Source organism: Sinohyriopsis cumingii, chromosome 7 (genome assembly GCF_028554795.1).
Source record: "Sinohyriopsis cumingii isolate HCF-2022 chromosome 7, ASM2855479v2, whole genome shotgun sequence".
NCBI lineage: Eukaryota > Metazoa > Mollusca > Bivalvia > Unionida > Unionidae > Sinohyriopsis > Sinohyriopsis cumingii.
In genome coordinates, this window is record NC_142967.1 from 51,676,874 (window position 1) to 51,689,638 (window position 12,765).

Below are 12,765 nucleotides of genomic sequence, written 5' to 3' on the forward strand. Positions count from 1 at the left end.
TCTAAGGTCGTCGGGAATGTTATTGCAGCTATGCTCATTCATTCGACTTTGCCAGTATTAAATTTCTGAAACATTAAATTCGTGCATGTTATGCATGACAGGATTCGCAATAAATAATATGAACTGAACAACATTTTGTACCACTTAGCAAATGTTGGACTGGCACAAATAAAAGTAACATTAAACGAATGTATAAAGGGTCAGGCCAGCTATTGTATGCTAATGTGGAAAAAAAGAACTTTTCCCGTATGTTGCACCAGCGGTTAATTTATCCATGCATCCATCGTATCATCTTTAGCAAACGAGCAGAAACGTGTACTAGTATGAAAAATTCATTTGTGAAATGGGTAACTTCGGTCGATACGATTGAATTTGATGTACAATTAAAAATAACCCCCAATTTTGTACGTCGCTTTAGTTTATTGTTGTTGTTGTGGGGTTTAACGCCATTTTTCAGCACACGATAGGCTATGCATGGCGGCCAGTATTAATGGTGGAGGAAGAACCCGGGAAAACCCGGGAAAGAACCACCGACCCACGAGAAGCTACTGACAAGCTTTCTCAAGTACCCACATTGGCTGAATCCGAGACTCGAACCGGCGCAGACAGAGGTGAGATGGCAGTGATCCGTAACGGAGAGCGCTTCAGACCACTCGGCCACTCGGGGCTCCGGTTTAGTTTATATAATGGAATTTGTTTTACTCCTTCATACTTCCTGCACCCCCTCCACCTGGTTGTTTAACTTGTGTTGTATTAGCCATCAGCGAAACACATCATAGATATTAATAATGCCCTGTAGATCACCAGAAAAAGCAAAGCCACATCTTTGCCAAGTCTATAAACTATGTCGTAAAAATAATGTTTTTATGTTAGAAGATGAATTCCATTTTGTTTGTTTTTTCCAGCTTACGACCATATAATAAAGAAATACTTCACTGAAGTTTATTATCTCTTTCCGTCTGTAGAAAAATATGTATCCCTAATGAGCCATTGCAATATATTAATTATAAGAAATCATTCTCACTACATCAATTTGGCTTTTAGTCTTAGAAATCTTGCATAACTCAAACAAATGGTGAATACTTTACTTAGAGGTAGCAACATCTTTATAAAATAATACACCTTTATTGAAAATTATGTATATATACTCATGATGAACACTACATTTAACTTCTATTAACCATGGCACACATTATATTAACTTGTTTTGTATTTAGTTATATAGGCCGAAGAGCTAAAATAAAATGCATATTGTTTTTCTAAGAATATGTATCTTGAAAACTAATTTGCTTTATTCATTCGAATCTAGAGAGCTAAAAAACGTATGTTATTATTATTATTATTATTATTATTATTATTATTATTATTCGAGGGAGAAATTCTAATGTTCTTTAACAAATATGTTTATGTAATATTTATGTTGTAATAAATACATTAAAACTATTTTACTTAGGTTTAACACATACAAGAAATGCAACAATGGATGGCAATAAGTATTTCTTGTACAAGGAACGTTATTTTTTGGATATAAACAAAGCATACTATGTCAAATAACAAACGAACATATAAGGATACCCACAGACGAAACTGTTGATATTCATAGAGTGCGTTTTAAATGTAAATGTACTCTTGTCAACCAAATTGCGACCAAAAAGATGTCTATCAATGCCTGTTTATATCTACACGAGTATAAGAAATAGATTATGCATTATATATACAAAAACAAGGGCGACCGCAGTGAACCTCCAACAAGGGGCACTGAGCGTCTCTTGTCCATCCGCCTCACCACTACTTCAGGTCCTGTCAACATCATCAGTGTCTACGCCCCAACCCTCATGTCATCAGAAGACGTGAAGGATCAGTTCTATGGGCAGCTGGACGAACAGATCAAAGGATGCCCCAAAAATGAACCACTATTCCTCCTCGGCGACTTTAATGCCAGAGTAGGTGCGGACCACGAGTCCTGGCCTACCTGCCTCGGATATCATGGCACTGGAAAGACCAACGAAAACGGCCAGAGACTGCTGGAGCTATGCACCTACCATGGCCTGTGCATCACAAACACCTTCTTCAAGTGTAAGCCACAACACAAAGTGTCATGGAAACACCCCAGATCTCATCACTGGCACCAACTCGACTTGGTCATCACCAGGCGCTCTGCCCTTAACAGCGTCCTCTCCACCAGAACCTACCACAGTGCAGACTGTGACTCCGACCATGCCCTTGTGAGCAGCAGAGTGCGACTACAGCCACATGTGCTACACCGCACAAAACCAAAAGGATGTCTTCGCATAAACACTGCACAGATGTCAGTCCCTGCCAAGGTGGAGGAGTATGTGTCTGCCCTGAACAAGGCTCTCCAGGACCTGCCTGAGTATGACGCTACAGCCAAGTGGAACGCCATGAAGGGTGCCATCTACAGTACAGCTATGTCAATGTTTGGCAAGAAGGAACGACCCAGCCAGGACTGGTTCAATGCACACCTATCAAGGATGGAACCACAAATCGAGGAGAAACGAAAAGCCTTCATAGCTTACAAAAAATGCCCTAATGAACGGACGCTTGCTGCTCTCAGAAGTGCCCGAAGTAACACCCAACGCATTGCTAGACAGTGTGCAAACGAGTACTGGCAACAACTGTGTGAAGGGATCCAGCGAAGTGCCGAGTCCGGACACATCCAAGGCATGTACAGTGGCATCAAGAAGGCTCTAGGCCCTACAGTGAAAGGGGTCGCTCCCCTGAAATCCCTGACGGGAGAGAAGATCACAGACCGTGGGCAACAGATGGCCAGATGGGTGGAGCACTACTCAGAACTATACTCCCAAGAAACGTCAGTCACTGATGCAGCCCTCAGCAGCATAAAGAATCTGCCCACCATGGAAGAGCTCGACAAAGTGCCAACCTTAGAGGAGCTCAGCAAAGCAATCGACTGCCTTCCAAACAACAAAGCACCAGGTAGTGACAGCATCCCACCCGAAGCTATCAAACGTGGAAAACCAGCATTGATTAAACCACTGCACGAGCTACTTTGCCGCTGCTGGGAGGAAGGAGTAGTCCCCCAAGACATGCGTGATGCCACAATTGTGACCCTTTACAAAAACAAGGGCGACCGCAGTGACTGTAATAATTACAGAGGGATCTCGCTCTTGAGTATTGTTGGTAAAGTGTACGCCCGCATCATACTCAACAGGCTGCAGTTGCTGGCAGACCGTGTGTACCCGGAATCACAGTGCGGCTTCAGAGCAGGCAGGTCGACGACAGACATGATCTTCTCCCTACGACAACTCCAAGAGAAGAGCAGAGAGCAAGGTCAACCACTCTACATGATGTTCATCGACCTCACCAAGGCCTTTGACTTGGTCAGCAGGAAGGGCCTTTTTGAACTTCTGAGTAAGATCGGTTGCCCCCCAAAACTCCTCAGCATGATAATCTCTTTCCATGCAGATATGAAGGGAACAGTCATGTACGATGGATCATCCTCAACTTCCTTCCCAATTAACAGTGGTGTGAAGCAGGGCTGCGTGCTGGCACCAACACTTTTTGGGATCTTCTTCTCCCTGCTCCTGTCCTACGCCTTCGACACGTCCACGGATGGCATATATCTACACACCAGGTCTGATGGGAGCCTGTTCAACCTGGCACGACTGCGCTCAAAGACCAAAGTGAGAGCTGTGCTCATCAGGGAGATGCTTTTTGCAGATGACGCAGCTCTTGTGGCCCACACCGAGGAAGCCCTCCAGAGACTGGGAGACCGTTTTGCTGTTGCCTGCACGCACTTTGGTCTCACAATCAGCTTGGAAAAAACAAATGTCAGCGTGCAAGATACCACCATTGCCCCTTCAATCAAAATCAACGGTGTCACCCTGGAAGCAGTCAACAACTTTACCTACCTAGGGTCAACCATCAGCAACACTCTCTCGATTGATATGGAGCTGGACAGAAGGCTTGGAAAGGCAAACACCATCATGGCTCGATTAACAAAGAGGGTTTGGGAAAACAACGCGCTGACAGAGCACACCAAGGTTCGAGTCTACCAGGCCTGCGTTCTCAGCACCCTTCTATATGGAAGTGAGACGTGGAGTACCTACATGAGGCAAGAACGCCGGCTCAACTCCTTCCATATACGGTGCCTAAAACGCATCCTGAAAATCAGCTGGCAAGACCGTGTTCCACACAGCGAGATCCTGCAGCGTGCAAGAACCCCCAGCATGTACTCCCTGCTAATTAAACGCCGCCTTCGATGGCTGGGTCACGTCCGACGCATGGAGGATGGAAGGCTGCCAAAGGACATCTTATATGGACAGCTGGCCACTGGCATGAGAAGAGTCGGACGCCCCTCACTCCGTTTCAAAGATGTGTGCAAGAGGGACATGAAGGCATGCAACATTTCACCCGATGGCTGGGAAGAGCTGGCTGAGGACCGAGGCACCTGGAGACTGATGGTAAACAATGGCATATCAGTCGCTGATGCGAGGAGAGGCCAGTTGGTGGCAGAGAAACGTAGGAGAAAGAAGAACGCAACAGCAACCACAGTAATGCAGACTTCCCAGTATGTCTGCACCAACTGCAGTAGGGACTGTCACTCACGTATAGGCCTGCACAGCCACAGCAGACGTTGCCAACAGAGACAGGCAACACCCCAAGGGCGCTATTCGCATGGTCTTTCGAGACCGAGTCGCCAATGATGATGATGATATATATATATATATATATATATATATATATATATATATATATATATATATATATATATATATATATATATATATATATATATATATATATATATATATATATATATATATATATATATATATATATATATATATATATATATATATATATATATATATATATAATATTTAATTTAGAACAGTAGGACTTGATGCTGAAAACATTTAAAGTAAAGGTTTTTGTCGCGCTTTTCGATACCGATGGCAGTATTATGGCATGCCACCTAAAAGATAGAAGCGGCAGAGTTACTGGCGGGCTTGATAGCGCTTTTCATGCTCTTGTTGCTCCTCCAGCATTAACAGCATCGTTGGTGGTGCTTGTAATAATTTTTAAATTTACATAAAAGTTGGTACCCATTTTAGTGTTGTCTAAATCCATTGGAAATTTGCTCTTATATGCTTAATAGACGATTTCTGTTCTTACAAAAGAGCTATACATTTAAGGTTTCTTTGCATCCGGGATAAACCAAAACGTATGTTAAGACCGTTATATTGAGATGAACTGCCGCTACTTTTAGATCCACTGTCTTGAGCAAAGGAACCGATGTACATCTTTCCAGCGTACATACAAACAAATACTATCTGGAATTTGCGTAAGCACGACCTGGTTTAAAATTTTTATCAGGTAGATAGTTATACATCGTAACAAGGCATTGGCTTTGGCAATTCTGCCGAAGCCAGTCAAAGGTTTTACTCATATTTAAATTGTTCCAAAGAAATTGTAAGGAACGATTTCACTTATTTTTAAAAGCTTTAGACTCTGTCTATCCCAGACGGGAACATCATATCTAAATGAAAAATCCTTTATCACCTGAAAGTAATCATGAAACTGGTAACAACTGCGCCATGTAACAGGCAGGCAGCCCTCCCCTGACTTGCTGCAGGTGGTATAGACAGGGGATCCACAAATGGTAGTCACCTACCAAGCAGCAAAGTTTGGATGGTTTTCGCCTCTACATCAGCTCGCTAAAAACATGATACATGAATGACTACAAACTACAAAGCAGTGACCAAGCTGGTTATTTGTTTGGTTGGAGTGTACCTGACAGCGGCATTCAGAAAATCTCAACGCATGTCAGAGACGAACGGCATTCGTCGGCTGATGTGGTGGAGTACACATTCACAATTGAAATTAAATAACAGTGAGAAAGAAATATTAACAGACTATCCGTCTATCATATAATGCCTTATTTAGCAACATTACTGTAAACGCCATCAGACTATCGTGTCCGTTTAATGAAAATCCAGATAGTGAGTCTCTGAACAAAAAAGCTTCCACATCTAATACGGCCAATGCATGCGCAGGCACTGATGTCGATTTTAAGGTCGTGTACTTAATTAACGGCAGATAACATCATGCCGGTCAGCAAAATTAACGAAATCGTGATTTGGTTCATATCGCTGTTATTCAAAACAAATTTTATGTTAATTGTTTCACTCGCACCTGAAACAGCGGAACTAGCCCCATCACAGACACCGGATTGTTTTACATAAGCCACAATGGAAATCGTAGTAATGGAACATGGTTAACGCATTTAAACCGTAAAAACGTAGACATACCTGTTCATGTTTGCAGCAGTAATTAGTCTGTAGTTCCCATTAACGCCTTACATGAAATATTTACAACTAGATTTGCGTCTTTGTTTGTCGCTTTAAACTCGGTCAGGTGTTTGAACCTCAATTGGAAGGCACAAGCATTGGAAATTGCAACAATTCTAACCATCTTTGGCTTCCTCAGTTAGAAATCGAACTATACCTAGCTCAAAGGCGAGAATAAATAGCATTTAGACATAGACGAGCAACAAAACTAATTTGTGCAATCATTGTGTTTATAATTTTAATACCTTCCTTACCTGCTATTTTTAGTTATCATTAGCAAAGAAGACAAATGTTAACAACAGCGTTATATCATCTCAATCAATAAAGTGTACGTCAGTGTCTTTCCTTCGGTGACATAGCGGTTTTATGAAGCATTATACAGAAACATTGGAAACGTATACTTGATCCATTGGAACAAGATATTAAAAGTCAGCTGAATGTACATTAGCCTTAGAATCCTTGCAATCTCTTTCTCTCACATCTTTGAATTAACATTGAAATTTTACGAATATTGCTAAAAGGAATAGAAATCGTGAAGTCGGATCCCTTTACATTATGAAATTGGAAAGCAACAACAGTAATACCCTTTTCGCTAACACTGATAACTAGTAGTTATGCTTACTATATTAGTAAATTCCAATGACATATCTATCTGTCCTTACAGTAATGTAAAATGCTAATGAATTTAACTTTATTAAGCTTGCTCTAAATTTCGACGTGGATGTTGTGGGTTTTTTTGTTGAAATTATGTTTGCAAATGCTATGCGGAAAATCCATCAAAATTTCAAGTCTCAAATCAATCATGTTGAATAATGTGTTTCCCTCTTCTTTATCAGTCATCGTCTTTGATTAAATTTGACAGATACTTAGTCTAAAATTGGTATAAAAGTGCTGCATATCTGACGAAGCAGCACAGGCAACTACCAGTCCTTAGTCGAACGTTCAGGTCTTTAGTGTCCTTTACATCGGAACCACCCTTACAGGTAAGTGAAATTATTGAAAATGCTAAGTAACTTTCATGATTAACCCATATAACATACCCTTAGAAAGTTAAAGATAAATGACAAATTTAACAATTTTAGAAGATGAATGTCTTACTATACGCGAAAGGGAAGTCTCAAGAAAGGTAAACCTCTCTTGATCGTGCTTTACAGAAAAAGATACTGTTCTAAATTATTTGTAAAACATACCATTCTAATCTTTGATCAAATTACAAACTCTTTATCCACAGCCTATTGTTGCAACATTTTCATTTTGTAAAAATAAAATATTTTATGCATTCGGTAAACAATGTCTGTATCACTATGATGTCTACAAGAGCTGCAAACGTGTACAGAGATGAGAAAATCATTGCTGATGTTTTGTTTTAATAAGACCATTGAAAAATCAACACCTAACAGTGTATTACTTCGAGGAACATACTATCGATTTACAAATCAATATTCCAATGCATCTTTTCTTTTCAACACTCTGTCTGTGCATTTTGTTTTGTTTTGTATTTAAATTGTATCATCAATGTTCGTATGAAATCGCATGTGTTTAGAAATTAGTTATTTTCATATTATGCTTTGCAAAGTTGCATAGCGTTTAGGAACAGCTGGAAGACAAAGCGGACTTTTTCAAGAACTTAAAAGAAGATGCATTGCACAAGTATACTTAAGAATAAGTATGTCCAATTTAATTCATCGTGAAAAATATCAAATAAAAGAGACCTGGCATAATAAAAGGAGAGACATCTTCAGAACATAACAACTAATAAATGCTGAAGATTTTAAAGGGTTAGAACCATTAGATCTTACAGATGAGAAAGTTCATTTGATATAAACAAAACATGCACATTAAAATATTAAACCGTTCACGTAGGGTTTTCATTTTATTAGTTTTAATCATCTGCCTAGTAACATGAGAAAGCTACGAAACAGATATGCAATACCATTGAAGAGCAGGAATGAAGTCTTAGATTTTCAGACAGTAAACCCTAAACGTTTCACTTAAGGCCATTTAATTGTTCGCTATGGAACTTAATTTGTCTAACATCGCGAAACGTGATGATGGCCCTTCGCCGAGTCGATCATTCACTTTCATATATATATGAATATATATATATATATATATATATATATATATATATATATATATATATATATATATATATATATATATATATATATATATATATATATATATATATATATATATATATATATATATATATATATATATATATATATATATATATATATATATATATATATATATATATATATATATATATTGCGTTTCTATTCCAATATATGAAATAGACGGGTGGTATAAGATATATGAAAAATGAAGTTCGTCGTCGATGGGACATTGATATTAGAAGTAGTCAAAATTTCTTAAGGAGACATCATCTGTTCCCATCAAAACCTATTGTAAAGTCATGCGGTCTTTTAGCGAGATTCGGGTATATTTCTAGTTTAGAAGCATGTACACTATACACACACGTACATTTTCAAGCAACCCAGTATATGAGATCACGATATCAGTAGGCAGTTCCAGAAGATGGTGCCCAGGAATTGACCCCATAACGCAGCTCGAATACTCTCCAGAGTATTAATTTAATATTCTAACATTTGGAGGTGATGGAATGGATGCTTTATTAAAAAATTTGCGTTGAGAACCAGAAGAAAAAAACATGGAATCGATATAGTTTAATTTTTGAATCTTAAAATATATTTATTTATTATTGATATTTTAGTTTTCCATTGAGACATTTACAATTACCTTGCGACATAGACACTATGCAAGCAAACCCTTTCTTCTTTCATTCATAAAAGCAGAAAATGTAATAACAACATGCATGCAGGGGAACCGTATAAAACAAAACACGACGCAAAACGTTTATTATATTTAATATTGTCATTTATTTTGTACACGTACTTTCTCTAGCAGACGGAAATGAAGACTGCACTAGTTCTCCTAGCCTGCATAGTAGGTGCTGCCGTCGGTACAATCTACGGTGGCTTTGGCGGCTATGGCGGTTATGGTGGCTACAGCGGACATGGCGGCTATGGTGGTTATGGTGGCTACGGCGGTTATGGAGGATATGGAGGTCACGGTGGCTATGGAGGATATGGTGGATATAGTAGCGGCAGGGGCTTGGGCTGGGGATTGGGATTCGGCGGTGGATATGGGGGATATGGAGGATACAGCGGAGGCAAGGGGTGGGGTTTAGGATTCGGCGGAGGAATTGGAGGATTCGGAGGTGGATTTGGCTGGGGTAGAGGTGGCTACGGATACAGCAAACGCCATGGAAAGTAAGAAATATCAGTCTTGCCCGTAACATGTTTGTCACATCTTATGTCTGATATACGAGTTTGACTTAAACATTAGCTTATCAACCTGAATTTCAAGTTATTCTCTACATTTATTAGGTCTCTGGATTTGAATGAACAAAGCAAATTAGTTTTCAAGATACATATCCTTAGAAAACCAATACTGTATTTTATTTTAGCAACTCAACCAGTGCAAATGCTCTTAATGCCTCTCATTTCTTTTACAGATATTAGGAAAATCTCATAGAACCAAAGACGGAGACGAAAAAGAAAGGAATAACACGCGATAATTGAATCATTTTTGCATCCATTGTTGTATATAATGACTTAATAAACAAGTATAATGAAGATAATAAAAGGACATTATAGTCATTCTTTTATTACATTCTATAATCTCTCTCTCTCTACATAGTCAACCGTTAAACCTCCAACTGTAAATAGATTTGCTCTTTCTGTAACTGTATTTGTTCTTTTTGTAATTGCATTTGTCTTTCTGTCTCTCTTTCTTCCTTATCAAAATGCATTTCCATCTGTTTTACTTTTTCTCTCTCCTGTCTCTCTTGATCGTATTGATATCAAAACAATCGTTCAGCATGTGTTCGATAAAACTGCTCAACGATTTCCTGATCACAATGAATCACGAGGTGCAATCGTCTGATTGTGTTGTTATGTTATTGCATCAGAGATGTTATTCACCAAGAAACTCTCCGCCACGATCAACCTGTAGCGGCTGTGGCCATCGCAGGCCACCACGTTCATAAATTCGTTCAAAAGTAGACCGATCTTTAGTTGCATTCCTTATTGATAGTTGTTCTGATTCTTTATATCTACTTGCAACGTCAACAACAGTCAACGCGTAATTTGATGTGCGCGATTGACGTCTACCAGTTTTAATAGTATCATGTGGTAAAGTCAAAATATCTACTTGATGAACTTCATTGGGAGTGTCTACATCAAAATGTGCGTACTGAATTTGTTTAGGTGGTGGCAAATAAATGTGCCATGTCGTGCTAACCAAATTTCAGTAACAGAACGTGCGACCCCTGCTGCATCAGCAAGTTTACTAATCGCTGCTCTACCCCACTAGTATCCTCTTGGGCTATAATAAACTGAGTCCATATAATAGTTATCCATGGTTACGTACATGCCCCTAGCACTACTATACCTTTCATCACAAACGTTATTAAAATTAGCAAACGATTCTCTGAGATATTTATCTTTTACAGACTTTAGAGTCTGAATCAACTTCACGTCTGCAATATGTCGTTGTTTGGAATTTTATACCCAACGTCATGAACATGGCACGCTTGATCAATCATATTATAATGGATACCCTTTAGGTCTTGTTTGATTTTTCTCGTCAAGTAGGATATCAAGACGGGTTGAAGGACCACAATAATTATATCCAGGAAGATGCTTCTCGCCAGGACACCTAGTCCATCGAGCCCCTAGTAATTGTCCCAATGAAGCAGTGATATCCCCGCCTGTTGCATGAAAAATGCATTTGTATTTTTGTACCACATTTCACACACTTGCCTGTTAGTGCACGCTTTCTATTTCTCGTCGTTATTGTACTTATTTCACTGGTATTGGTGGGCGCTCTGCATATAATGCAATATAAAGCCATCTACTTATTATATTTCTTCGAGGGGCCCCGAGTTGTCTAAAGCGCTTATCGTTACGGAACACTGCTATCTCACCTCTGTCTGCGTGGATTAGAATCTCGGATTCGGTCAATGTGGGTTTGTGGGAAAGCTTGACAGTAGTGTTTTGTGGGTCGGTGGTTCTTTCCGGGGTTTTCCCGGATTCTTCCTCCACGATTACGACTGGCCGCCATGTATAGCCTATCGTCTTGCTGACAAAATGCGTTAAACCACACAACAACAACAATAAATATTCTTCGACATGGATCTCATTGACATCTCAGCAATAGAAAAACAAGATCCAGTCAAGCATCATCGAGCGCTACCAAATTCTATCAGAGCAATTATCATAGGTTTATAAGGGTCTGGTAAGACGCAATTGCTACTTAACCTGATAATGAGATGCCTATGAGTGGGATAAGTTGTATTTAATGGAACCATCTGTAGATGATCAGAGATGGTACGACTTGCCTAAAGATTTCAACGAAAATTCAAAAATGTCGGACGAGGATGGTAGTGATATTATTGATTTTATTACGATCAACGATGCACCATTGGTAGATGATCTCAACGAGGTATGAACCTTCTCGTAGTATAAGATGATGTGATACTAGACAAACAATCGAATCCAGCTCGTAAATTTTCCCAAGGCTGACACAAAAACACCGGTATTATATATGTTACTCAGCGATATGTGAAAAAACCTAAAGTCATCAGAGATAACTGCAATATTCTGGTGATGTTTAATGGTGTTGATACCCACACGCTAAGAAACATCCTCCAGGCTTGGTATTCAGGGGATATTGATATGATGAAGCTTAAAATCTTCTTCTCAGAAGTTTAGAAACCACTTTGCAAACGCCCGAGCGATTCCTCGTGATTTTTACTATACATTTACATGATTCTCAGCGGCGATATCGCATTGGTCTCGATAATATATTTGGTCGAGAGACCTGCCACTTGATCGCTACATTTTTTAGACACACAGCAACAGAGAAGAGGATAACGCCTAATAGTGAATGTCCCGGATTGGTAAACGGTTACGCATATAAATTTGAAAAACAAGCGTCATTAGAAAAAATACTAAAATTACGCTAACCCGGTTAGAGGTTTCGGTTTAGTGTTCTTGACGTTTGTGGAACATTTTGTCGTAAGGGTTAATTTTATAAATGGACTTCTCCTAAAAGTGGTCTGTACACCCCCTCTGCTGCTCCGGCCCTATATGCGAACACTACATGGTTTCAAAGTTGTCATCTTGTCAGTACTACGTTTCTTCTTGTGTTCGTTCAAATCAATGCATGGGTCAATTGGAGTAATTTTAAACTTTCTTAAAACCTTTAGCAATATCATAATAAAGAAATTTAATGATGGTATTATTGATTTCATTATTGGCGTATTTTGCCATTTATTAAACTTACTAGCATTAATTGAACCACAGTTTGCTACAAGAATCGTTAAATTTAAAGGTAGTTA

At 39.2% G+C, this 12,765-nt stretch overlaps 1 protein-coding gene across 2 annotated transcripts; it reads left to right on the forward strand.

The window, feature by feature from the left end:
- The first annotated feature begins 7,206 nt into the window (after positions 1–7,206).
- LOC149795228 (uncharacterized) lies at positions 7,207–10,007 on the forward strand. Of its 2 annotated transcripts, none has more exons than XM_089964961.1 (3): positions 7,207–7,315; positions 9,264–9,631; positions 9,877–10,007. In XM_089964961.1, exons 2-3 carry the CDS (start codon positions 9,273–9,275, stop codon positions 9,881–9,883), a joined length of 366 nt encoding a protein of 121 aa, XP_089821087.1. In that variant the 5' UTR covers positions 7,207–7,315; positions 9,264–9,272; the 3' UTR covers positions 9,884–10,007. The 2 variants fall into 2 exon arrangements, with proteins under 2 accessions (XP_089821087.1, XP_089821088.1); XM_089964962.1 differs by having other exon boundaries at positions 7,217–7,315; positions 9,267–9,631.
- Positions 10,008–12,765: the final 2,758 nt, after the last annotated feature.